General features: G+C 52.8%; 2 protein-coding genes across 4 annotated transcripts in view; one reads left to right on the top strand and one right to left on the bottom strand.

Annotated features, from left to right (window-relative positions):
- B3galnt2 (beta-1,3-N-acetylgalactosaminyltransferase 2) overlaps positions 1 to 26,358 on the top strand; it is a 50,127-nt gene that overhangs the window by 16,223 nt on the left and 7,546 nt on the right. The window contains exons 9-12 of one of the 3 annotated variants that reach the window (XM_048367718.1): positions 882 to 1,010; positions 1,512 to 1,671; positions 1,996 to 2,052; positions 3,539 to 3,680. In XM_048367718.1, the coding sequence (XP_048223675.1) occupies positions 882 to 1,010; positions 1,512 to 1,671; positions 1,996 to 2,052; positions 3,539 to 3,679 (487 nt within the window). In that variant the 3' untranslated portion in view covers position 3,680. Of the gene's footprint in view, positions 1 to 881; positions 1,011 to 1,511; positions 1,672 to 1,995; positions 2,053 to 3,538; positions 4,054 to 26,358 lie in introns of those variants that run through there. The other 2 variants (XM_048367719.1, XM_048367717.1) reach the window with 2 other exon arrangements.
- Tbce (tubulin folding cofactor E) lies at positions 4,724 to 25,649 on the bottom strand. The gene is made up of 17 exons (XM_048367716.1): positions 25,575 to 25,649; positions 23,430 to 23,559; positions 21,360 to 21,444; positions 16,305 to 16,490; positions 15,132 to 15,220; positions 14,150 to 14,249; positions 12,538 to 12,640; positions 11,446 to 11,522; positions 10,866 to 10,961; positions 10,520 to 10,584; positions 10,378 to 10,442; positions 9,970 to 10,122; positions 9,152 to 9,305; positions 7,940 to 8,008; positions 7,137 to 7,196; positions 5,055 to 5,146; positions 4,724 to 4,913 (listed from the first exon to the last, which is right to left on the bottom strand). Exons 2-17 carry the CDS (start codon positions 23,530 to 23,532, stop codon positions 4,821 to 4,823), a joined length of 1,590 nt encoding a protein of 529 aa, XP_048223673.1. The 5' UTR covers positions 23,533 to 23,559; positions 25,575 to 25,649; the 3' UTR covers positions 4,724 to 4,820.

The following is a 26,358-nucleotide window of genomic DNA, read 5'->3' as shown; positions in this document are numbered from 1 at the left end:
CCCCCATTCCTGGAGTTTGAACCCGGGGCGTCCGGCTGGCTGGGCAGACCCTCCACTTAGCTACTCTGTCAGGCCTTGGGTGGCTGGACATTCCTAGTGGGGCCGGCCTGGACTGCAGTCCCCTTGTTTTGCGTCCTCTGTGGCTTGAGGTGGCAGGCAGGCCTCACTCCGCAGGCGGATGAAGTCCACTCAGCATGGTTTTTTGTTTTATTTTTTTTTTTGCCTCTGGCCTTAAACTGTGGTTCTCCTCAGTCTCTACAAGAAGCCAGAACTATAGGCTCGAGACACTGTGCTGAGCTATGACTCTTGGCTTTAAAACCAATTTTCAGGCAGGGCAGAGGCAACTGTGGGGTTTGCGATCCGCCTCACTCTGGGTGAACTGGTGCCACGCTGCCGAGCCCTCCCTCCAGGCCCATCTTCACCGGTTATGTGTAGGGCGGGGGCTTGCTTCCAGCTCAGGCACGGTCTTGCAGCTGGTGTCTGCCCGGCGGTGTGCGGATGGCTGGGGTTCTCTGTGACGTCCTCAAGGGGATGAGCGCACCTGTGGGCCAGCACTGAACGTGGAGGGGCAGGGGTGACACCTGTCCCGTGATGGGGGCCTTTGTCACTGAGAAGACACGGGCCAGGGTTCTGAGGTCCGATCGGGCAGCCTGCTGTGGAGCGTGGCTCCTGCCCACTCGTTGCTGTGCTACTCCTCACACGTGTCCGTTCCACTGTCCTTTAAAGCCAGCCTGTTTTATGCCACTTCGTACACGGCCAGCATGGGTCGGCGCTGAGCTCTCCTGTTCTCATGCGCAGGGGGGCGGGGGGCCGTGCGGCGCGGGATTACTGTCTGACCGTGCGCTGCTGGGCGCCCTGTGACCTGCCCATCCTCCTGCCAACAGGACCGTGGAGGCCACCAGCTTCGCCTTGCTGCTGAAGACGGATGATGACTGCTACATAGACTTGGAAGCTGTGTTCGACAGAATTGCCCACAAGAATCTGGAGGGGCCGAATGTCTGGTGGGGAAAGTGAGTGCCCCGTGCTTGGCACACGGCTTTGTGTGCCTGGGACGCGTAGCCTGAGGTGAAGGAGGAAGTCTTTTTTTAAAACACGTGGTGAGGGCGTGAGATTTCCTGTGGGGGCCTGACCCGCCGGCCGCAGAGCCTCGGGCGGGTGGGAGGAAGGCGAGGGAGGGAGGGCTGTCGCTTTTAAGTAAATGGCACCTGGAAGCTGCCCGAGGTCTGAGGGCTGGGCTGTTTCCTGAGTCCCAAGCGGATCAGTGCTTGCGTGCGGGTCTTGGTTTCATACACAGTAAAATCCAGGGTGCTTTTTGTTACTTCCTATTTTGTAACTGAGGTGGCTTACCATGCTTCCCCTTTATATAAAACACTACTCAGTAGATCTTTTTTTTTTTTAACTCTTCCCCCTGCCCTGCAAGCGTGTTCCTTTGTAGCGCTATCAAGAGTGAAGTCTCCTGTGCCAGGTGCACGTCGGACCCACACAAACCAACCACACTGTTGAAATCTCAGTTTCAGGTTGAACTGGGCGGTGGACCGGACGGGGAAGTGGCAGGAGCTGGAGTACCCCAGCCCCGCGTACCCGGCCTTTGCCTGCGGCTCGGGGTACGTGATCTCCAGGGACATCGTCGAGTGGCTGGCCCGCAACTCAGGGAGGCTGAAGACCTACCAGGTAGTCGGAGGGTTCTTCCCCGTCACCCCTGAGAGGCCACGCACCCGTGTCCCCCCATCTGTTCCTAAGCCAGATTGGAAGTGTTTGCTATGTTTCCAGTCCATGGAGAACTGAGAGATGTGTTGCTGATTGTGGTCGTGAGCAGAGTTACATTTGATTTGATTTGAACTGCTAGCTGGTGAGGGGGGGCTGTCTGCCTGCCCTGGCGCCCCCTCCCACCTGGCTGCATTTGCCCTTCGTGTTGGACAGGTAGTTTATTTGGGAGTAGATGTAGCTTTAGAAACGTTAAAGATCTGCATTTGCACTCTGGGGTCTCGTGTGCAGGGTGAAGACGTGAGCATGGGCATTTGGATGGCAGCCATAGGACCTAAGCGACACCAGGTAAGGAAGCCTCGGGTGCTGCCTCGGGGTGCGGGCTGGCGGGAGGCAGGCGAGGTCGCGGGGCTCCCAGCTCCTGGGGTGTGCGAGTCCACCTCCTCGCCGAGGGTGAACCCAGAGATTGCTGAGTGAGGTCTTCCAGGAGTGGACTCAAATTCCAGCCGCTGTAGGACGCAGTGCGCTTGCTCCGTGCTCTGTGCCGGCGCAGGGCGGTGCACGGGGCCCGCGCGCGCGCATGGCCTCCTGCGCCCCGCCCCGCCCCGCCCCGCCCCCTCCCCCGCCCCCGCCCCCGCCCCCGCCCCGGGCCGTGTGAAGAGGTGGAGGGAATGAATCCCCGGACGATGGGAACCGAGCCCTGGGAGGAAAGCAACTTCGGACTCACGTTTGGTTGCCTTCGGGATCCCAGCCACTTCCGCTTTATTCCTTTGCTCTCACTCGCTCTGAACCCCAAGTTTTCCTTTGCTAGTCTTTTTCTGAGAACTTGAGTTGTTTTTACGCCGACAAGGTGACTGTGGGCACTGATGGCCTCGGAGACGTGGCGCAGTGCGTGCCGTCAGTGCGTGCCGTCGGTGCGTGCCGTCGGTGCGTGCCGTCGGCTCCCGTGTCTGGGGGGAGCACGCAGGCGTGCAGGGTGCGCACCGGCCGTCTCCCCAGGACGGCCTGTGGCGGTGGCCCCGTGGTCAGGCGCGTGCGCGGTCTGTCCGTCTGTCTCCCCAGGACGGCCTGTGGCGGTGGCCCCGTGGTCAGGCGCGTGCGCGGTCTGTCCGTCTGTCTCCCCAGGACGGCCTGTGGCGGTGGCCCCGTGGTCAGGCGCGTGCGCGGTCTGTCCGTCCGTCTCCCCAGGACGGCCTGTGGTGGCCCTGTGGTCAGGCGCGTGTGCGGTCTGTCTGTCTGTCTCCCCAGGACGGCCTGTGGCGGTAGCCTGTGGTCAGGCGCGTGCGCGGTCTGTCTGTCTCCCCAGGACGGCCTGTGGCGGTGGCCCCGTGGTCAGGCGCGTGCGCGGTCTGTCTGTCTGTCTCCCCAGGACGGCCTGTGGCGGTAGCCCGTGGTCAGGCGCGTGCGCGGTCTGTCTGTCTGTCTCCCCAGGACGGCCTGTGGTGGCCCCGTGGTCAGGCGCGTGCGCGGTATGTCTGTCTGTCTCCCCAGGACGGCCTGTGGTGGCCCCGTGGTCAGGCGCGTGCGCGGTCTGTCTGTCTGTCTCCCCAGGACGGCCTGTGGTCAGGCGCGTGCGCGGTCTGTCTGTCTGTCTGTCTCCCCAGGACGGCCTGTGGCGGTGGGCCTGTGGTCAGGCGCGTGCGCGGTCTGTCTGTCTGTCTCCCCAGGACGGCCTGTGGTCAGGCGCGTGCGCGGTCTGTCTGTCTCCCCAGGACGGCCTGTGGTGGCCCCGTGGTCAGGCGCGTGTGCGGTCTGTCCGTCTGTCTCCCCAGGACGGCCTGTGGCGGTAGCCTGTGGTCAGGCGCGTGCGCGGTCTGTCTGTCTGTCTCCCCAGGACGGCCTGTGGCTGTGCGAGAAGGCGTGCGAGCCGGGCATGCTGTCCTCCCCGCAGTACTCGCCGCGGGAGCTGCGGGAGCTGTGGGAGCTGAAGGAGCTGTGCGGGGACCCCTGCCGCTGCGAGGCCCGGGCGCGGTGAGCTGAGGAGCGGCGCAGCACTGCCACCTCCAGAGGAAAGGCGCCGTGCTCCAGTCGTTCTCGACGGTTCCCTGCTGGCGCGTTAACCTGTAAGCAGTGTGCGTGTCTTAATGTTTGCACAAATCTCCTCAAGTCAACTCCTACTGGAGCATAAGCAAAGTTTTTACATATATGTCGAAAGTTTTTAGAAATACCAAATTTTTTATAAAAGGAGAAACATTTCTAAGTCCTGACGCAGTGTTATTAGAACTCCAGCGTTATTATTTTTGGTTAAAACAGGGCCCAGGTTCTGAAATTTTGAGTAGTAACCCAGTTTGGATCGCAGCTTGGGTTATAAAAATAGCTGTGAGTAGCCTAATCAGGACGAGGGCAGGCAGGCTTCACACACCACGGCTCGGAAGTGCTGTGACCACGGAATGAGCGGTGGTCACTTATACCAAAGTTTGAGGTTCCTGGAAGTGATGTCTGACTTGGTGCCCGCCGGAGCGGGCCACTCGGCCTTGGAAAGGAACCCATGGAATCCTCCGTTCTGGACTTGGTTTTACAGATGCTCATTTTTACTAGATGCTAAATCCAAGTTTCCTTTTGCCATTTAACGCAGAGCCTGAAGACTCTAAGTTAGCACTTGTGTTGAACACGGAACTTTTTGTGAATGTGAATAGAACACCTCTCAGGGTTTAGTGCCACGGAGGAGATTTCTGAATGGCTGACACTTGGAGTCAGTCCTTTGGCTTCCCTCCTATTGTTGCCTAATCATGGTTTAAAAGTGATCGAATGTGAGTAGGTTTGAGTCAGGTAATCTGTAGCGGACATGCTCAAGTTCAGGTGTAACTGTGAGCCAAGGAGTAGGACTCTTTTTTAAGTGCTCTAAAAAAATAGAAGTCACACACCCAGTGGAGAGCCCGTCTCCCCCCTAACCCGCCAGATGTGTTAGTGTCTTAGAAGATAGCAGTCCCAAAGATTCTATGATGGTCAGACTCATTAAGATGAGCAAGTTTGTTTAGCATTTAAATCTTCCCATAATGAGCTATATAAGATCAGAAAGTCATCGGTACTCAAAGCCTTTATTATTACTATTCTATATACAAGCCTAGAAATGTTTTTCGTTTTTTCCAGTGGGCCTGTCAGTCCATCTCTGGTCGTTACCATCGCACTAATAGACAATCTCCGTTTTCCACGGAATGAAACTGTAGTGACTGTAGGTCATTAGGTAGTTCGATTTCGATGCCCGGCATCTAAAGTGAGAACCAAGCGGATGTGAGTAAGAAAGCCCTGACAAGGCATGTTGTATGCGCTGCACCCCTGCCCTGCGGGTCCCACAGGTACCCCAGAAGTTTGAAGGTCTTACTGTAGGGGACCTGTCGCTGGGAACTTACTTTGAGACTCTCATAGGACAACAGAATTTCTGATACAGGAACTTTGAGAAGCCGTGAGAACAGTCCCTTCACCTTCTGGATTGTCATGGAGTCTGTCAAGGGAAAAGTAAGACAGTTCCCGTTAAGCAGCCCCCGTGAGGACCCTGCAGGGTAGTGATGACTGTCTACGTTTGTTCAGGTCAGAAGTAAGTAGGGAAGGCCGAGTCTCTCCCACCTTGTGTGTCCTTTGGAAGGGAGCCAACATCTGACTCCAGTGGCATGGAGGAGTGTGTGCCCCATTTCAGCAGCCTTGCGCATTTCTTAATCTGAGCAAACAAGGCTCAGCAAAATGGAGCCAAGGAGAGGGGACTCACTGAGCTTCCTCCGTAAGCCAGTTCCCTGCCTTAGCGTCCCCTCTGTAAGATGACCGCGTGAGCCAAGCTTCTCCCACCATCCCCACCCTCCTGCCACTTGCTACAAGCTGCCCTGTGACTGACACACACACTCACTACAGGGGACTGCCTGCCAGCAGCCCTGGGAACGCAATGAGCAAATCCCTTGGACTGTCCAGAATGTCTTTCCAAAGATGGGTTGTAGTAAGTAGTGGATATTTTCATTATAAAAATTAGTTTCTTCGAAGCTTTAGCTGGAGGTACAGCAATGGTGTGGTGTATCACAAATACTGCAATGGAGTCAGATATTTTTCTATCAAATCATTTTTGTAAAAGCTGTGTTTTTATAGGACTTGTGATAAATAAATGTTTATTTTAGAATGAAAACTGCCCTTGGAGAAATTTCATTGCAGTTTGCTCTGGGATGTGAACACAGATGGCTCCGTGCTTGGAGGGTGGCGAGTGAGGGGCTCAGCTTTGTGGGAAATGACAAGTTCCGAATCTGTGCCAGCAACAGTTGGCTTATGGCCATTGCGTATAGAGTCAGTTGTGCAGTGACATGACGTCCTGTCCTAACATTCGTTCATTTCTTCGCATCTACCCATGCCTAAAGTTAAGTCTCTTTCCAGGCTTGCTTTCTATGCTTGTATGAGGAAGCATGTCTTGTAGTTTATCTATGGATTTATTATGTGAGTAATTCTAACACACCGTCTAGCATGTCAGAACACCTGAAATATGGCTGGCATAACTGGATTTTATGAGGTGGTTCCCCAGGCCCTGCACTGGGGTGGGATGGTATCCAAAGCCTGAACTTGGTGTGGCAAACACTCAGCCCTGCATTTACAAATTCCATAGCAAGCTGGGTGCTTAGGGCTCAGACCTGTAATCCTAGCTATTCAGTAGGCTGAGACAGGAGAATTGTGATTTCAAAGCCAGATTCTTGAAGTGGCGCCATGGATCAAAGTGAATGCTAACCTCGATGGGAAAAAACAGTCATAGGAACTACTACATGACTTGGTAAAAAGCATACTTTTTTTTTTTTTTGCCAGTCCTGGGCCTTGAATTCAGGGCCTGAGCACCGTCCCTGGCTTCTTTTTGCTCAAGGCTAGCACTCTGCCACTTGAGCCACAGCTCCATCTCTGGCCATTTTCTGTATATGTGGTGCTGGGGAATCGAACCCAGGGCCCTAGCCCCACATACTGGTTTTTATTTCAGCCAGGACTTTTTTTTGTTAACTCTCTTCATTTTAGAGCATATTTGTGTACATTAATGTGGCATAGTTATTGGTTCAGATTCTGACCCTGGTAGGACAGAGTGGGAAGTGAATACAGGAAGTCACCATGTCCCCCGGCTTACTAGTCAGTTCACTCAAGTTTGGGGTGAGACACTGGATAGACCCCAGAGAGGGTCACAGTCTTTGCGTAAGCCCCCCAGTTGGCAACCTGCAAGGGACTTGGACACGGCCCTCCATAATCACATGTTGGGTGGGCCTCCCAATTTGATGTACATTTTTCTAGTTAAGGTGACCAGGTCCTCCCTGGGGGAGCTGAGCTTGTGGGGGGCTAGGAAGTGGCAGTCAGAACTGACGAGGGGCAGTGGACACCAGTGAGCTCTGAGAGCCACAATTTTCAATAGGAATTAATGCTTCAGTTCCAGCGACTCGTACCTAGGCTTGGGACCCACGTCTGTGAGGAGGGTTCATTCTTCTTACCTGGCAGTTGTTTCTCCAGAACTTTCTGTTCAAGCTGACTTGGATATTTTATCTTCAGTGCTTTAAGAAAAAAAAGATGAGTTGATGCCTACTGCAGTAAGTGAGGCCTTCAGGTGAGCGTGCAGGGCTGGGAGCGGGCACCGCGCGGAACGCACACTTGACGTGCAAGCTTGGCCCCCGCCCCAGCAAGGAGGGGGCGCAGCTGCTCAGGACAACCTGGCTCAAGCTGTAGACCACTCTTCAGGAAGTTAAATCCTATTGCCACTTCCAGCATGGGGGTGTGTGTGTGTTTTGAGGCCAGTCTGGGTTACACTGCGAGACTGTCTCAAAACACAACTTAGAAGTTTATAACTTGGTGCTGGTAGCATATGCCGCAATCCCAGCTGCTCAGGAGGCTGGAGATCTGAGGACAGCGGTTCAAAGCCAGACTGGGCGGGAAAGCTCCCAAGCGAAATGGAGCTATGGCTCAAAGTGGTGGAGCAGTAAGTAGCCTTGAGCTCAGGGGCAGCGTCTGTAAGCTCTGAGTTCAAGTCCCATGACTGACAGAGCCACCAGGACCACACTGTGTGGTTTTCCTGTTTTGTGAGTGTGCCCTCAGTGTGGCTCGGTCTCAGAAGATTAGTGCAGTTCACTACTCGTGCACTTCCAGCATTGCTGACACCATTATACGAGTTTAGCATGGGAGTTACGAGAGTTTTCCATATACCGAACAGTTGGTCATTTCTCCACCACCCTCCTCCAGAGCCGGGTGCATGAGCACACGCGTGGGAACGCACACGCCGTCTGCGCGTCTGGGTTCTTACTGAGTAGCTGGTTCTTGAGCATGAACGGCTGTTGTACGCTGACTTCCCCATCTTCAGGCGCGCCGTATTCTAGAGTTCAGAAGAGAGAACGGGGGGGGGGGTGATGACCAGAGCCCCCAGGGGGAAGAGCGGCGCATGGGTCCAGGTCCAGGGCACCTTCTTTGCCGGCACAGGCCCGGCCACAGCTACTGTGCCCCGCTGCCCTTGGCAGTCCTCTGCCGGGGCTGTGCACCCCGCCGTGCGCTCCCCCTTCAGCCAGCAAGCAAAGCAAGCAAAGCAAGGTGCTCGCAGATCCGCGGACCCAAGGTTTCCTCGGGCTCGGCGTAGGGAACGAGATCCCCTTCCTTCCCTTGGGCGGCAGTCAGGACGCCTCTGGCCAGTCGAGCCTCCGGTGAGCGCCAGGCTGCTCCCCCGTCCACAGCTGCCCCAGAGACGCGCCCGGCGCCCACATCGCACCTGGGGGACCCATCGAGACTGCCGCCCCGGACCGCCGCAGGCCTGCTTTCCACGCCCACACTACATCACTCCCTGTGCGAGGCAGTGAGCGGGCACTTTCCACGACACTTCACAGAAGACGGGACATGAACACGGGCTTGCTTTCCACCTTTGCACCGCGGCCCCTCGTGCGGCTGCGCCTGCGCGCTGCTGAGGAGCGGCCCGGGCAGTGCGGCTGCGCGGAGCAGAGACTTCCTTCCCCACGGGGCCACGCTAGGGCGTGCTGTGAACGGCACCACGCTTTCATGCCTGCCCTCCTTCCTGTCACATTTGTGGGTCGGGGCTGTAGAGAAGGGGCACCGGGGACGGGGGCACTGTGTACCCCAAGTATCTGCTTCTGTCCTCTGGGACTCAGCCACGAGACGCTGACATGCAGGCTGCTGCCTGAGACCCTTGCTTCCCAACCCCGTGTGGTGCAGGGTTCGCCCCACGCGGCGAGCGCAGCCCCCGCAGGCGGCCTTCCTTCCTCCGCCCGCAGCAGGTCTGCTGGAGCTTGCGCGAGGAAGCTCCGCACAGAGGCGGCCGGGGAACAGTGAAGTCAGAACAGGGTCGGGGACGGGAGAATCCTGCGCTGCAAAGCCCGGGGAAGCCGGCTGCAGGCGAGGAGGCGCCCCACACGGTGAGCGCTCCCCCGCCCCTCGCCCCAAGTGGAACCCCGCAGCTGAGGTGAGTACCGGGAGGAAGGGGCGGCCCCGCGGGCAGGCCACGTGGACGTACTGTCACAGAGGAGCTGGTAGCGAGGATGGGCCGCGAGAAATTCTTGGTCTGGTCTGTTTTTGTCTGCATCCTGGTGTCCGCCAGCCTTTTTCCACGCCTGCCCAAAAGCCTTGAGGTAATCCAGCTCCGCCCCACGCCTTTCCTCTGGGAGGATCTGTGTTCCCGGGACAGAAAAACAAGTCTGGGAAGCAGCTTTTTTCTAACAAGCCACGGTGTGTTGTGCCCTGTCCGTCATCTGCCGCCCATGCGCAGAGCAATCCAGGGGGCGGTCACCACACCGGCGCCTGTCCACGGAGCATTTCCGGGTGATGCGGGATCTCAAGGCCATGATCTGGGGGCCAGGAGGCCGACGAGAACCACAGCACCGGCCAGGCACGGCCTTCCCATTCCTAAGGGGAGTTGTTCTCTGTCCCCACAAGATGCCCTCCTGTCTGGGTGGCGGGGAGAAGTCTTTGTGGCACTGCCGTATTTAATCCTTCAGGGCCAGGAAGGACCCGTTTGCAGAGCACATAGGCTACTGTTTCACCCTCCGAGCGAGGCACCTGCTGCTTCCGCAGCACCCACCAGCACTTGGCAGCTCTCACTCCTGTTTTCTAGTCTGGAAAAGCCTCACGGCTGCAGTCGTAGCTGCTTAGGAAGCAGAGAGCGACGGGACCGTGGTTTGGGGCCAGCGCAGACCAACAGCGAGTGCACCACCACCTCGCTCGCTAATGTGAGTGGTGGTCACAGTCGTGACCCCAGCAGCGTGGGAGGCCTGCTCGCCAGGAGGGACTCCGATGCTCTGGAGGAGAGCAAGACCCGCTCCCAAGAGCGCTCACCTGACATTTGTTCAGGGTCTGCAGCTGACCAAGTCTGGCAATGATGAACTGCCGTGTGGTCTGCGCCTCTTTGCCTCCTTGAGTCAAGGGGTTTCTGATGCAGGACAGAGTGTGCAGGCGCCGCAGCTTCTCGAGCTCATTGACAAACGACCACTGAAGCCCCACAAGGGCAAAGCAAAGGAAAACGCGTCAGGTTCCTGAGCTGCAGGACAGCCCAAGTCCCCAGCTGCAAAGGGAGACCCGGCTTCCCACCCAGCACCCCACCAGGAAGAAAGACTTGGCTCGCCACTCCCAGGAATGGCACTGCTGCAAGCTGACTTCTTGCACAACCACTTCCACTCTGGAGTTAGAGGAAGCAGCTCCCGCAAAGGAAAGGGACAAGCTCGCGGGTCCCGAGGCAGGGCTTACCTGGGCTATCTGATTGTCATTGAGCACCAGGTACTGCAAGGCTGGGAACATCGACGTTTTGCCCCCTAGAAAAACAAGTTACATACACTGCGGGAGTGAAACAGTTCCAGCACAGAAGGGGGGAGTGACCTGATCTTCATACCAATCCCAGCATCCGGAAAATGTAAAGATGACAATCCAACGTTGGAAAGGATTAACTGTTCTAATCTGAAAGCAAAAGTGTTAAATTTGATTACACAGAACAACATAAATGTGGGGCACGAGCTTTGGTAGTCTTGGGGTTCCACCCCGTGGCAGCGCAGAGGCAGGCCCGGCACGGTGTCCCAGTCCCAGTCTGAAGCCCCCTGTCTTGTGAGGGCTCAGCAGCTCGCGGGCCCTAAGCTTGCCAAGCCCCCGTGCTGCAAATTATGTAGTAAGCCCACACTGTATAGGTCAACTTCAAAACTTCTCCGAAGGGCATCACTCAGTTGAGGAATGGCATCAGTTACCTGGGCAGATGTGCTATGAGGAACAGCTGGTTCTCATCGATACTCGGATTGGAGGAAAGGTCTAGCAGCGTCACTGTCTGCAGTACGTCGGCCGGCCTGTGGGGAATTAATTTCAGTTGTTCAAGGCTTCAGCCCACTTCCGGTTCCCTGCATCGATAGGCAGACCCACTAGCATTCCTTCTTAATAACGGCATGCCAAGTTAGAAAAATGCCTGCATTCACCTATGCAATAAAACCGTTCTGCGCCATAAGAGCTAATTAATTTGACTTCCTAGCAAGTTAATTGGTATTAAATAAGAACAGAGGAGGCAACACACTTAATTCATTTTAGAGAACACACTTACATGTTTGGTGGTAGAGCAACGGACTTCCGTTCAGAAACAGAAGTCAAATGTTTATGCAAAAGTAATAAAATGAAAACTTTAGCCACTCATCTTCAGGTTCCTCTCTCCCCCGTTTCCTTCACTAGCGGCTCTGGGCGCGTCTGACTCTGGTGAGCACAGGGCCCATCCTCCCAGAAGCCAGCTAGCTTTAGGTCTAACCAGAGCTGTGGCCCCCATCATGGAAGTAACCCCGTCACCTTTCTGAGATGCAAATACTGTTGGAGGCTAGGTACAGTTCCTGGAGGACGGGCCACTCGCGGGCACAGCGGAGCACCTGGAGAGGAAATGGAGCTCAGGGTGAATGTCCCTGCCGCCGGCCCTGTCCTCACTGCGGGCCTTGGGTCCCTTGGTCACCGGTTCAGAATAAAGTGCCTCGGGGCTGGGGATATAGCCTAGTGGCAAGAGTGCCTGCCTCGGATACACGAGGCCCTAGGTTCGATTCCCCAGCACCACATATACAGAAAACAGCCAGAAGCGGCGCTGTGGCTCAAGTGGCGGAGTGCTAGCCTTGAGCGGGAAGAAGCCAGGGACAGTGCTCAGGCCCTGAGTCCAAGGCCCAGGACTGGCAAAAAAAAGAATAAAGTGCCTTGGGGACACGTCCAAGAGGCTGTTTAGACCAAACGGTGATGGAGCAACGGTAAAGGGAACACGCGCGGTTTTTTTTTGGCCGACACTAGGGTCTGACACCTGCTTGAGCCACCCCTCCAGCGCAGCACTTGGGTGGTTAGAGATGGAGTCCTGGGGATCTCAGCCTTCTGAGCAGCGTGGCGCCCGGCTTGGAAGCATAGCCCTGGTATTTAGTTTGAGGGCGCGCTCTGGCCGCATGTCAGAGGAGGTGCTGGAGGAAGTGCACAGGAGCCCGGCGGGCAGGCAGGAAGCGAAGGGTGCCAAGGGCTGGCCTTCACACCACCCTGAGGACACTGACGTGGCGGTGCTAGGGGCCACCGGCAGCTGACGCCCCGCCTTTCCCCTCTGCACCTGTTTCATTCAAGACGCCACAAGAAATCCAGCCGGCCAGGGAGAGCAGTGAGGAGCGTGGGCTCTGCGACACTTTGCCCCACTCAGGGCTGCGGCCGTCCCCAGGGGCAGAGCACCTGTCCAGCAAGCACGAGGCCCTGAGCTGAGATCCTAATCCTGGCCCCCCCACCCCAATCTACTTAACTCCTTGCTAGAAAGCAGGCCAAGGAATATTGTTTGGATAATAGAGAGTCAAATGAGACCGCAGTTATCCTTTAATTCCTCAATAAACTAAATTGATTTAAACTAATAAACCAAAGAAACGTGATTACCTCAGCCCACGTTATTCCTGTTTGATTCAGGACTAAAACCTTCAGTGTAGAAAATGTTCCGGTTAGAGACAATGAGTCCGAGGGGAACTGCAGCTTGTTTTCACTGTGAAAGAAAGAAAGGAGGCGCTTATTACGCCACTGGAGTCAGCACAGACAGCACGGGGGCAAGCACGGGATTCCCTGTGAGGGGTTTGGCGTGTTCCCCCCTTACAGGGTGACCCGAGGGCTGGGGAGGGCCTCGGTGGCAGAGGTGGGCCTGGCCTGTGCCAGACCCTGGGCCCCATCCTCTTCTGTGACCTCATCTGTAACACTGGGTCGGTACTGTCCAGCAGCCGCCGTGGTGTAGGGGCCTCCCGTGCTAGACCCGTGTGAGGCTCAGGCACGGACCTGGCTGTGTACAGCTCCGGACACTGCGAGGTGGAACCTCAGCACCAAGCATCTCCCTGATAGCTGGATTGTGGGCTACAATTCTACCTCCCTGAGTAGAGTTGACCCTGGTGCTCTTCATGTGGATGAAAGAATGGGACCCTCAAGTTCTCTCGAGAGCCTCACTACAGAAAGATTCAATCTTCACAGTCACTTTGAAATTCCACTGAAAAACATTAGCCTCCATTTCCAACAAGCACACACCAGCACCCGCGATGCACATCAGCTCTGTGTGGGGCCACGTTCATTTAGCTCTGATGACTGCCACAGCAAGTATGTGCAGAACTGGCTCAAGAATGAAAGGGGAGCCGGGGTGGTGCGCAGGGCTGTAAACCCAGCACGGGGCCAGCCTGGGCTACGTCGTGAGACAAAGAGACAGAGAAAAGCATGGAGCTGGGGGGGGGGGGCAGCACTCGCCCGGCAGCCTGAGTTTCTGGGTTCCATCCCAGCACCACACAAAAAAGAAAGGGAAGAGTCGAGCTGAGCCACTGGAAAGTTACATTCTGAGACTAAATAGATGCCCAGGAAGGTCTGGACGCTGTACTCCTAGCTCCTTAGGAGGCCAAGATCTGAGGATTGTAGTTCAAAGCTAGCCTGGGCATGGATATGGAAGTCTGAAATAGCTGCAAGTGGAGCTGCGGCTCAAGGGGTAGAGCACGAACTAGCCTTGAGCAGAAAAGCTCGGGGACAGTGCCGAAGCCCGAGGACCAGGGCACACACATGCACGCGCACACACACACGTTCAGAAAAGCCCGAGAAACTGACATTAGCAAAGCAGGCAAAAGGAAATCCGTATGGAATCTGAATTAAAAGTATCCCAATGAAACTAATTCGCAAAGCAGCTGAATGCTCCCAGATAACCCAGCACTGTCGCTGTGTATCTTCTCCTGGACTGCGCACCACGCCCCTGCCAGGGTCCCACGGGTGGGTCCCTGTCAGGCTCACAGGAAACAGGCCCTCTGTCAAGATGCCACGGGTCTTCTCCCTGCCGGGGGACAAGCGCGCCCCATGCCAAGGCACTCCCAGCGTGCGGCCCTCCGAGCACCGGCTCTGCGCTTGGTCCACAGTGGAAACCCGCCTGGCGGCGCGGTGGGCCGGGGCCCCCCCTCCACCCCCCACCCCCCGGAGACGTGGAGGAAGCACGGCGGCCACCCCGTCTGTGTGGGGCAGGCGGCCGAGGCCACACCTGAGGTTCAGCACCTCCAGGTGCGCCAGCTCCTCCGCAATGCGGACCACGTCAGCCCAGGACGCCAGCAGGTTCTGAGACAAATCCACTTCCCTAATGTCTAAGAGCACAGGTTAAGAAAAGACTCGAAACCGTTCACGGAAGACAGGAAGGTAGGTAACTGCCTCTTCATTCTGGAGCATGGGACTTGTTGTTTTGGTGCCTGTCCTGTGTGGGACTTTAAGCTTTTTACTTTATTTCCGCGTTTCGTGAACACATTCTACTTGATCTTTTCAGCCGTCCAGTTGTTGGGCGGGGGCGCGGCTCAGTGGGAGAGAGCTCGCCTGGGTTACGTCCCTAGTACTGGAAAAACCACCAGTTACCCCACTGTTCATTCAAAACAACCAAACCTGGTGGTGCGTTGGGGGCTGGCTATCGGGGGCTGACACGGGAGAGGGGTCACGGTTCAAAGCCAGCGCGGGCGGGCGGGCCGCACGAAGCTCCCCATGCGCACCGCCTCGTGCAGGTGACGCTGCCCTGTGCGCGGCCGCCCGCCAGGGCTCTTTCCCACGCCCACCTTGTTACCTGCGGCACAGAAGCCACAGGGAAACGCCTAGAGAAGCAGGGACAGCACGTGTCCACAGGGAGGGACAGGGCGGGCCTTCCTCAGGCAGGCAGGTGGTGGGGTGGTCTGGGGGTGTCCAGGGCCATGGCTGGCTTTGTGTGCCCTCTGCTCCTCACAGGCCTGACGCAGCTGAGCCCCCAAAGCAGGCTTGTGTTGTGAGGAACCTTTATTTCCTGCCGAGGGCTGTAGGGATGTCTCAGTAGGGGTCAGATAAAATTATGAGTACAGGCAGACAGGCTTTGGTAGCCTGTTCCCGGCTGGATGCTCCCCTGTGAGCCCCACCTAGAAACTTCCACTGCATGCCTCACCCGGTCACTAGTTTACCTGGGTTGCAGCCCCAGCCGCTCAGGGCAGCAGGAAGCTCCATGAAAAGGATACTAGGACACGCTTCGCCGATCCTCCCTTTCTCACCAGCGCTGCTCACCGCACATTTGCTCAGAGAAACGTCCCGTCGCCTGCTCAGCTGTCTGCGTGAAAACAGAGTGGACGCGACCCTCAGACCCTTTAAACCCAGCCCTTCCTCCAGGAAAAGCTCCTGCCACACAAGGCACTGACTGAGAGCAGACTCCTGGAGCACCAGCACTGAACTTCTGCATCAGTGGGTCTAGGATGGAGCCCAGAATGCCAAGGGTCCTAAATCTCCCGGCCGCCAGAGGGCAAAACCATGGCCTGCTGATTGGTGCCTGCCCCTCTTCCTGGCACAAAGCGGGACATGTCACCATTCAACACAAAAGGGAGCAATGGCCTCTGTTACAATGTGGTGAAAATATTAATAATGGGCAAGTCAATGAATGTTCGGATCCAGTGTAGAAAGTCCGGCCAGCCCCGTGCTAATATGTAGCTATCACTAACCCACTCCGGGGTTTCTCAGATCTCAAGTTACGGTGCAGAAGAACTTTATCTCGGGGCTGGGGATATGGCCTAGTGGCAAGAGTGCTTGTCTCGTATACATGAGGCCCTGGGTTCAATTCCCCAGCACCACATATATAGAAAACAGCCAGAAGTGGCGCTGTGGCTCAAGTGGCAGAGTGCTAGCCTTGAGCAAAAAGAAGCCAGGGACAGTGCTCAGGCCCTGAGTCCAAGGCCCAGGACTGGCCAAAAAAAAAAAAAAAAAAGAACTTTATCTCTTGTTAGTGTGGGGATTGGACTTGAGGGCTGCGCATGCTCCCCGAGGTCTTCTGCTCAAAGCTAGAGCGCTAGTACTTTGAGCCACAGCACCACTTTTGATTTTTGGATGCTTAATTGGAGATAAGAGTCTCATGGACTTTCCTTTGTGGGCTGGCTTTGAACTGTAACTGTAAGATCTCATCCTCCTGAGTAGCTAGGATTACATGCGTGAGCCACCAATGCCTGGCTTAGAAAATGATTTATTTTTTCATGTTTTTGGTACAACTCAGGGCTTTGTGTTCTTGCTTGGCTTTTTTGCTCAAAACTGGCACTCTACCACTTGAGCAGCAGCTCCATTTTCTCAAGTCATTGTGTAAAAACAAGCTAGGGTAGAACTAAACCTCAAGCATCTGTGTGTAGTCTGCTAGTGTCAGCTCCACTTACCTCTGCTGCCTTAAGACAGAGTCAAAACCAACTGTTTCCACAGCTTTACTTCCAATTCGAACCACCTGCTCTCTCTCATCCTCCTCTGGCTCCTCTTCTAGCATGTAGCGCTTCTTAACTGCCGTGAGAAAGTCCACTCCAAAATTTGCCTTGTTTGGACGAATGAAGGATCCTCCTGTTGGGTGCCTGCAAAAGAAATTAACACAGGAATATTGTCTCGCTAGCAAGACAGGGCCAAAACTGCAACGTTCTGACAGCTTCCAAACCGGAAGGAAAAGCCAATCTGAGCAGAAGTCCAAGAGACTCTCCTCTCTAAGTAGCCACAAAAAGCCAAAGTGCAGCTGTGGCTCAAGTGGTAGAGAGCTAGCTTTGAGCAAAAGCAGCTCAGGGGCAATGCTTAGCCCCTGAGCTCAAGCCCCAGGACAGCGCGCGCACACACACACACAGACAGAAAAATCAGCACACAAGTGAAAGTAATACACTAGAGAAAAATGTGTAATTAGTATAATTAGTCATTAGGGTTATGAGCTTACACAAATACGGGAAATCTTTTTAAACAGACAAGAAATATGGAATGACTAATTCACATTAGAGGAAACAATAGTAGATTCATGAGAGTACTACTGTGCTCAAGATTAAAATATACAGCGTTAGTTAATAAAAGTATTTCCCACAGAACTGGAAACAATACAGAAACATGGCACACATCATAACAAACAGCATGGTATTGGTATAAAAACAGATCGGAAGACCAGTGGATTAGAATTGAAGACCCAGAAATAAAACCGCACTCTTACAGCCAACTGATATTCGACAAAGGAGCTAAAGACATACAATGGAATAAACATAGCCTCTTCAACTACTGGTGCTGGGAGAACTGGGTAGCCATATGCAGAAAACTCAAAGTAGACCCAAGCCTATCACCATGTACCAAGATCAACTCAAAATGGATAAAGGACCTCAACATCAGACCTGAATCCTTGAAACTACTGAAGGACAGAGTAGGAAAGACAATAGAACTTATAGGCACAGGAAGGAACTTCCTGAATAGAGTCCCAGGGGTACAACAAATAGGGGAAAGACTGGACAAATGGGACTACTACAAATTAAAAAGTTTCTGCACAGCTAAGGACATAGCCACCAAAATAGAAAGACAGCCAACGATATGGGAAAGGATATTTACCAGCACAGCAACAGACAAAGGCCTGATATCGGTCATCTACAGAGAACTCAAAAAACTAAGCCCCTCCAAGCCCAATAAACCTATTAGGAAATGGGCAAAAGAGCTAAAGAGAGACTTCACAAGAGAAGATATAAAAATGGCAAAGAAACACATGAGGAAATGATCAACATCCCTGCTAGTAAAGGAAATGCAAATAAAAACAACCCTGAGATACCACCTCACCCCAGTTAGAATGGCCTATACTCTGAACTCAGGAAACAACAAATGCTGGAGGGGCTGTGGGGAAAGAGGAACCCTTCTCCATTGTTGGTGGGAGTGCAAATTAGTACAACCACTTTGGAGAACAGTATGGAGGTTTCTCAAAAAGCTCAATATAGACCTACCCTATGACCCAGCCATACCACTCCTAGGCATCTATCCTAAACAGCAAAACCTAAGATATCAAAAAGACATTTGTACTTCCATGTTTATCACGGCACAATTCACAATAGCCAAAATATGGAAACAACCCAGATGCCCCTCCACAGATGAATGGATCCAAAAACTATGGTACTTATACACAATGGAATACTACATAGCGATTAGGAATGGTGAAATACTGTTATTCGCAGGGAAATGGTCAGAACTCGAACAAATAATGTTGAGTGAGACAAGCCTAGAACACAGAAAACAAAGGGGCATCAGATCTCCCTGATATATGACTGTTAACAAAGGGAGACGGAGAGACAGTAGAGACCAAGTCTGTGAACACTGTATATGTTCTTGATACATTGTATATTGCATATGTGTCTACCTGACCTAGACAAGGCATGGAAAAACAGGTCGTAAGATATCACAAGAAATGTACACACTGCCCTACTATGTAACTGCACCCTCTTTGCACAACACCTTGTAAAAAAATTTATGTTTTGTAGCCTTGAGCAAAAGCAGCTCAGGAACAGTGCCCAGGTCCTGAGTTCAAGCCCCAGGACTGGCAAAAAACAAAGAAAGGAAAAAAAGATTTACATATCAGAACCCATGGCTGCACTGTTGTTATATGATTAGTACAACCTCAGCTACCTAATATGAAGCCAAACTTCTGAAAAGATGGAATCTTAGTTCTATTAGGATGTGGCCACTTTTCACCCAAGATTTTCCCTATTTAAAACATAACACAGAGCCCAGGTATTGTGGTAATGCTTGCAACTCAGCTACTTAGGGGGCAGAGGCAGGAGGAACCCTAGAGCATAGCTAATCAGGGAAAAGCTAGTGAGACTCTAGCTCAAAAACAAACTGCAACCAAAAGGGTTGAGCGTATGACGCAAATGGTAGAGTACTTGCTTAGCAAGTGCAAGGCCTTGTGCCAGAAACAAAACACAGCAAAATATACTATTCTGCCACCTATTTCAGAGCATAAAAACTCCATGATAGGGGCTGGGGATATGGCCTAGTGGCAAGAGTGCTTGCCTCGTATACATGAAGCCCTGGGTTCAATTCCCCAGCACCACATATACAGAAAAGGGCTGGAAGTGGCACTATGGCTCAAGTGGCAGAGTGCTAGCCTTGAGCAAAAAAGGAAGCCAGGGACAGTGCTCAGGCCCTGAGTCCAAGCCCCAGGACTGGCAAAAAAAACCAACAACAAAAAAACCCCAAAAACTCCATGATACGAGGAGAAGGATTGTGAGTTTGGAGCCAGTCTGGGCTAACAAAGCAATTTTCTCTCTCTCAAGAACAAAAAGGACTACAGCTGTGGCTCTCAACTGGTAGAGAGCCAGTCACAGTAACAAGCTAAACAGGCCTGAGGCTGAGTTCAAGCACTTGTACTAATAACAACAACTACAAGAAAACAGACAGACACTGGTGCCTCACGCGTATACTATCAACTCAGAAGGCTGAGATCTGAGGATCTCAGTTTAATGCCAGCCTGGTACAGAAGTCTGGACTGGAGGTGTGGCTCAAATGGTAGAGCACCAGTTTTGAGTAAAAGCCAAACAAGTGTGAGGTCCTGAGTGATAGCATATAATAGAGAAAAGGAAAGAAAGAATATTCAAGATGGGACAATTTGCGCGCGCACGTGCGTGCGTGCGTGCGTGTGTATGCGCACATGTGTGCCAGTATTGGGGATTAAACTCAGGGCCTGGGTATTGTGCCTTCACCTTTTTGCTCAAGGCTGATGCTCTATTTCTTGAGCTACAGTGCCACTTCCAGCTTTTTGGTGGCTAATTGGAGATAACAGGCCTCACAGACCTTTTTTGCCTGGGCTGGCTTCAAACTGAATCCTCAGATCGCAGTCTCTTACGTAGCTAGAATTAGCATCCAGCAAGGGTAAGACAATTTTTAATTGAGTTGGCCTCATTAAAAAAGGGTCACACATTAAAAAAAAATGTTTACTGAAGTCAGGAATCATAAAGTTTCTTTCTACTTTGACAGACTGATACTATCTTATTATTATGAAGCTCATGAAATTTCAGAAGACTCCAAAGAATTTCTTAAGAGAGAAGAAAGACGACTAGGGAAGTGGTGCACCTGCTATGCCAGTGACGTGTGAACCAACTTAGTGGCACATGCATGTCTCAATCTGCTTTGCACCTGCTTTGACGCTCTATCTACGATGATGAAATCTGTACTAGTTACAGTCGTGTTCCAACTCAGGGCACACACGGTTCATCCTAGCAGACAAGTCAAAGTCCTATGCTCTAGAGACCAGGTCTCCTCAAGTCTGTCATCCTCACCGTTCCCACGTGGGCTGAGGAGTAAATACCCCGAGATGGAACTCATAGACATTACCTACCCATATAGAATTGTAAGCCAACAAAAGGCCTGTTACGGGGCTGGGCATATGGCCTAGTGGCAACTTGCCTCGTATACATGAGGCCCTGGGTTCAATTCCCCAGCACCACATATACAGAAAATGGCCAGAAGGGGCGCTGTGGCTCAAGTGGCAGAGTGCTAGCCTTGAGCAAACAGAAGCCAGGGACAGTGCTCAGGCCCTGAGTCCAAGGCCCAGGACTGGCCAAAAAAACCCCAAAACAAAACAAAAAACACAAAACAAAAGGCCTGTTTCACTAGGCACCAGTGGCTCACGCCTGTATTCCTAGCTACTCAGAAGGCTGAGATCTGAGGATTGCTATTCAAAGCCAGCCTGGGCAGAAAAGTCCCCGTGAGACTCTTAATTCCAATGAACCATTATTTACTCAGTCAATTATAAGTTGTGAATCAATCGCTAAGGTTTGCATTTACACCAACTTAAAAACTATAAAAATGTGCTGGGTGCTGGTGGCTCACGCCTCGAATCCTAGCTACTCAGGAGGCTGAGATCTGAGGATCATGGTCCAAAGCCAGCTGGGGCAGGAAAGTCTGTGAGATTATCTCCAATTGAACCACGATCCACTCAGATCTCAGCCTTCTGAATAGCCAGGTTTATAGGCATAAGCCACCAATACCTAGCAAGAGTTTTATTCTTTTGTTGTTGTTGGTGGTGATAGTCACTTAAAAATAATTTATTGTTATCATAGAGGTGATGTACAGAGGCATTACAATTACATGAGTTTGGTAATGAGTTTTATTCTTTAAAAAATAAAAACCAGAAGTCAGGTACTGGTGGAAGTGGTGCTGTGGCTCAAAGTTGTAGAGCGCTAGCTTTGAGCAAAAAGAACTCAGGGACAGTGGCCAGGCCCTCAGTTCAAGGCCTATGACGGGCAAAATAAATAAAATAAAGTTCTATAAAGACCAACAGTAAAGTCACAAATCAAAGTAATTTTTTATAGAATACCCAAACTGCATACCTTCACCACCCCACAAGCCAAGCAAGCTTCCCCTCCTCCATCCCTCCTAGTCTACTGTTGAGTCTGATCCTCACTGAATGACCATGGTGATGCATTTGGAAACATTACCTGCATGTAAAGTACACAGTCCCTTCGTGGCTCCCATCATGTTTTCCTCTCTCAGGATTGTCCCACTCTACTCCTAACCAGAGTCCTAGCAGAACAAGAAAGGCACATGAGTAACCGAAGGCGGTAGAGGACGCTTCATAGCTTTGTGAGCAGGTGCGAGTTGCAATGGACATCATCATTCAGACAGCACTGGGACAGGAGAGTCGTGGGAACAAACCAGATAATTTTACACATGGAACTTGAATCAGCAAACACAAAAGAATGTATGGGTCAAAAAGCCCACAAAATCTACAATGGTAGAAAACAAGAAGAGTGAATTCAACATATTGAGCATACTACACACGGATAGATCCCGAAGACATTATGCTAAGTGAAGCAGGCCACCAATCTAGAGAAAACACTGTGATTCCATATAGCGAGGGAGGGCTCAGAGGAGTCATTACTGAGCTGGCCACTAAAATGGCAAGAATATGGCTGGAAAATGCAAAACAATAGTGGAACTGCTACTCATGCTGGTAGGATACAAATCAGTAGAGACTCTTAAAAGGGTATGTGATAATAATCATAGTTAAGCATACAGGTACTTTATAGTAACATAACAATTCAACAGTGGAAATGACCCCCAGCCTCCCAACGGCAGGGCTGTACTCCAGAGCGCAGGTCAACTAGTCAGGGAGGCAGCTGACTCTCCGCACATCCCCGAGGACAACTGGAGCTGTGCTTTGGTGGGATCAAAGGCTTCCCATCTGCTCCTGCTGACAGGGCGCAGCCCTTCAGATCCTCTGCTAGGAAGGGTATCACTCAACCACTCAGCATTTGACCAACAGAACAGAATCTGACAGGTCAGCCTGACAGTGGACCAAAAACACACAACACAGTTCATATGATTTGTATGCAGTGTGATAAGACATCTTGGCACTGTGCTATACCTTTATAGCTTTTATAACATAGACTTATGCATATATGATATAGTCCACTCTCTGCTTTCATACTGTAGAAATGAAGATTCTGCCAAGCACTAGTGGTTCATGCTTATAATCCTTGCTACTCACAAGAGGACCAAGGTTTGAAGCCAGACTGGCAGACAAATCTAAAGAGACTCTGATCTGTAATTAGCCAGCAAAAAGCCAGAATAGAAGCGTGGCTCAAGTGGTACAGCACCAGCCTTAAGCAAAGAAAGCAAAAACACAAGGCTTTGAGTTCAAGCCCAAGGATCAGCATCAAAAGAAAGCAAAGAAGGGGGGAAGGAGGGATAGAAGAGGCAGAGGGAGGAGGGGGGGAGAAAAGGGAGGGTATTAACAGAGGTAGGTAAGTAGATTTCCTCAAAAAGACAAGTGTTAAAGTTTGCTTAGATTTTTGTTTTTCCCTTGCCAGTCCTGGGCTGGAACTCTGGGCCTGCACACTGTCTTTAGCTTCTTTTGCTTAAGGCTAGTGCTATACCATTTAAGCCACAGTACCACTTTCAGCTTATCTGAGTTGTTTATTGGAGATAAGGGACTCACAGCCTTTCCTGCCTGGGCTAGCTTTGAACTGTGATTCTCAGATCTCAGCCTCCTGAGTAGCGAGGATTACAGGCATGAGTCACTGGCGCCTGGCTCTAGAATTTTAAGCTGGGCACCAGTGGCTCATGCCTATATGCTACTCATGAGTCTAAGATCAAAGGAACATGATTTGAAGCCAGCTGAAGTTGGAGAGCTAGTGACACTTTTATCTTCAATTAACCACCAGAAAGCTGAAAGTGGAGCTGTGGCACAAGTGGCAGAGTGCTGCTAGCCTTGAACACAAAAGCTTAGGGACTGCACTCAGGCCCTGAGTTCAATCCCCAGGACCAGCACCAAAAATAAATAAATATATAAATAAAATTAAGGTTGACTTAATATAAAATAGGAACACTAGGTACTTAGGTAAGTGTATAACTAAACAAAACTAAACAAATAAAGTGCCGTTGTTCTAAAACTACTACACACAGGAGGTATAGGAGAGTTGTCAATTTCCTCCTAATCTATGCTATAAAGTGTTGATGAGAAGCTTTGGGGGGAAATACGAACACATACAAATCCCTTTACTCACCTGCCACAGGCGGAATAGCGCCAGAAAACCGCACGGTTGCTCGTTCTCCATTGACTTCAACTCTTCGGCCAATGACCTCAGACATCGAAGTGTCACTCATCATAAGACATCCAGATCCAAACCATGAGATCTAAGGGCGGGAAAATCACACTGATGAGAATGTAGATTATTTTAAAATATTGGTTTTATTTATTTATTTCAGGCAAGGTCTCTCTTCACTATTTTGCACAGGACTTAATGATCCTCTGGCCTTAGCCTCTCTAGTAGCTAGGACTTCAGGTGGGTACCACCACCACTCAAATTTTCTTAACCTTCACATATTATTCTGTAAGTCAGTGATGCAACCAATTCATTCTTCACATTTTGATGAAGAACCCAGCAATCTTATGTCTCATATTTTCATTCTCATTTTACCTTTCTAGATATACTCTGGTCTTTAAGTATATACTAAATGTTTAACTCTAACTAGTTCACTATTTTTTTTTTTTTAACCGTCATGGGGTTTGAACTCTGGGCCTGGGTACTGTCCCTGAGCTCTTCCACTCAAGGCCAGCACTCTACCACTTGAGCCACAGCACCACTTGTGATTTCTGGTGGTTAATTGGAGATGCGTCTCAGATTTTCCTACTACAGGTATTTCCAATGGTCAGTCCTGCATATATTCCCAGCAAATGCATATACTTCTTTTATAAACTTTGAAATGCTATACTAATTTTTACATCTCACTCCTCAATATCTTCTTTCTTTTTTTTTTTTTTTGGCCAGTCCTGGGCTTTGGACTCAGGGCCTGAGCACTGTCCCTGGCTTCTTCCCGCTCAAGGCTAGCACTCTGCCACTTGAGCCACAGCGCCGCTTCTGGCCGTTTTCTGTATATGTGGTGCTGGGGAATCGAACCCAGGGCCTCGTGTATCCGAGGCAGGCACTCTTGCCACTAGGCCATATCCCCAGCCCTCTCAATATCTTCTTAAAAGGCTTGATAAACTGACTTAAACCAAACTGAAAAAGAATGAAAACCACCAAATTATAGTATTACTAGTTTTACCGAACATTCATTCATATATTATAAAAGCATATAAATGTTGACATGATACAGGAGGCTTGCTTACAGTCATCAATTTAAAGGTGTGAACAATCTAATTCTGCAGGGCAAAAATTTGGATCTAGAGTAAAAGAATGTGTGTCTATACCAGAGCTTGACTGAACGTGGCCTCTCATTTTTTCCCTGCTATTTTCAAGGCCGTGCACTGCTACTTATCTATGCTGCCAGTTCAGGCATTTTGCTGACGAACTGAAAGTAAGAGTCTCTCAGACCTTCCTGCCTGGGCTGGCTTTGAACCATCATTCTCAGATCTCAGCTTCCTGAGTAGCGAGGATGACAGGCGTGAGCTACAGGTGCCCTTCTGAAGGGTTAATTTTTTTACTCAGGGAACTTGAAATGTGGAACCTGGGTCTAAGTAGTGCCATCTTGTCCTCACCACCACCCTGGTGTCTTCGTAGATGATGGGGAAACTTTATACCCAGTGCCCCCAAGCCCTAGAGGTGGAAGAGCCCATTCTTCAAACTGCAGACCCAGGAAAGTCTTGCCCCGGATACACGGCCTGGGATGGCCCCCGACTGCTCCCCCAGTCTGCTCCCCTTAAGTGTGAGCTGTGGTGAGGTTTAGTTATCACCCGGACCCTGGGGTTTTTGCCTTTGGGGCTGCAGGGGCGGTGGGACTGGGGTGCGCTGGCAGTCACCGGACTCCCCCGCTCAGGGTGCGGCTTCTTCGCACCTCGGGGGAGGGGATGACTCTGCAGACCCGCGGGGGGCGGCGGGCCGTGGCTGTCAGGGAGCGACGACGCGGGTGGGGAGCACACGCAACTACCCCCGGTGAAGGGGGCGGGACGAGGGGCTGCGAGTCGGGCTTCGAGCCGACGGGCAGGAGGCCGGGTGCGGGGGGCGCGGCCGAAGGCCCTCGCCGGAGCCCGCGCCTCAAGGCCCGCCCCGCCCCGCCCCGCCGTGGCCTTCCCGTCGGGGAGGCGGCGCCGCGCGTCAGGCCTTCCGGAGCCCGGGGGCCGCCCCGCGAGGAAGCCCGGACGCCCCCCCCCACTCCTCTCCCCTCCCGGCCCGGGAGACGCGGCGAGGCGGGCACGCCCCGAAGCTCACCTGCCCGAGGCTCCCGGGAGTCCCCGCGGCCGCGCCGGCGTCCCAGCCCCGGCCGGTTTCCTCCCGCCGCGCAGCTTCCGGCCGCCGCGGGTGACGTCACACCGGAAGTCCCGCCCCCGGGCGCGCGGCCGGAAGCCCGCGGAGCGCTCGGGGCGAGGCGGGGCTCCCGGGCCGGGCGGGCGTGCAGGTCGCCCTCCGTAGCCTCGCCGCGGGCTGTGGGCTGTCCGGTCCGCAGGCCGCCTCGGCCCCGTGCCCGCGCAGCCCGGAGCGCCGACAGACGCGGCGTCTCCCACTCGAGAAGGCGAGGCCTTGGGGCTCGCTTGGCTCGACTCCGCGGATCCTCTGCTCCCGTGGTCCTTTCCCTCCCCCGCAGCGAGCCCGAATCGCTTACACACGCACCGTTCTAGCTTGGAGTCTCCCTCTTCCTCTCGGGGTAACCTCGCTTCTTAGCATGTTTTTAGGGGGGGGGGGGCTTGAACTCGGTCTCCTGGGCGCTGTCCCGGAGCACTTGCAGTGTTTTGGGACTTTCCTGCCCAGGCTGGCGTCGAACTGTGATCCTCAGACGTCCGCCAGCCTTCTGAGTAGCTAGGGTGCCAGGTGTGAGCCACCAGCGCCTCGCACGTTTCCGTCTCCTTCCATCAGAAATGGCAGCTTCCTGTTACATCGGGCACCAGTCAGCTCCAGGAGGGACCAGCGATGTGTGCCCGAGGCCCTTCCACACCGTCCCCTCCTAAAAACGTCCACCTGTACATTCCCTTCTTTCCCAAATGGAGGAGAGACAATG

The sequence above is a fragment of the Perognathus longimembris genome, chromosome 18, assembly GCF_023159225.1.
Source record: "Perognathus longimembris pacificus isolate PPM17 chromosome 18, ASM2315922v1, whole genome shotgun sequence".
Classification (NCBI taxonomy): Eukaryota; Metazoa; Chordata; class Mammalia; order Rodentia; family Heteromyidae; genus Perognathus; species Perognathus longimembris.
This window is presented reverse-complemented; position numbering and strand designations above follow the sequence as displayed.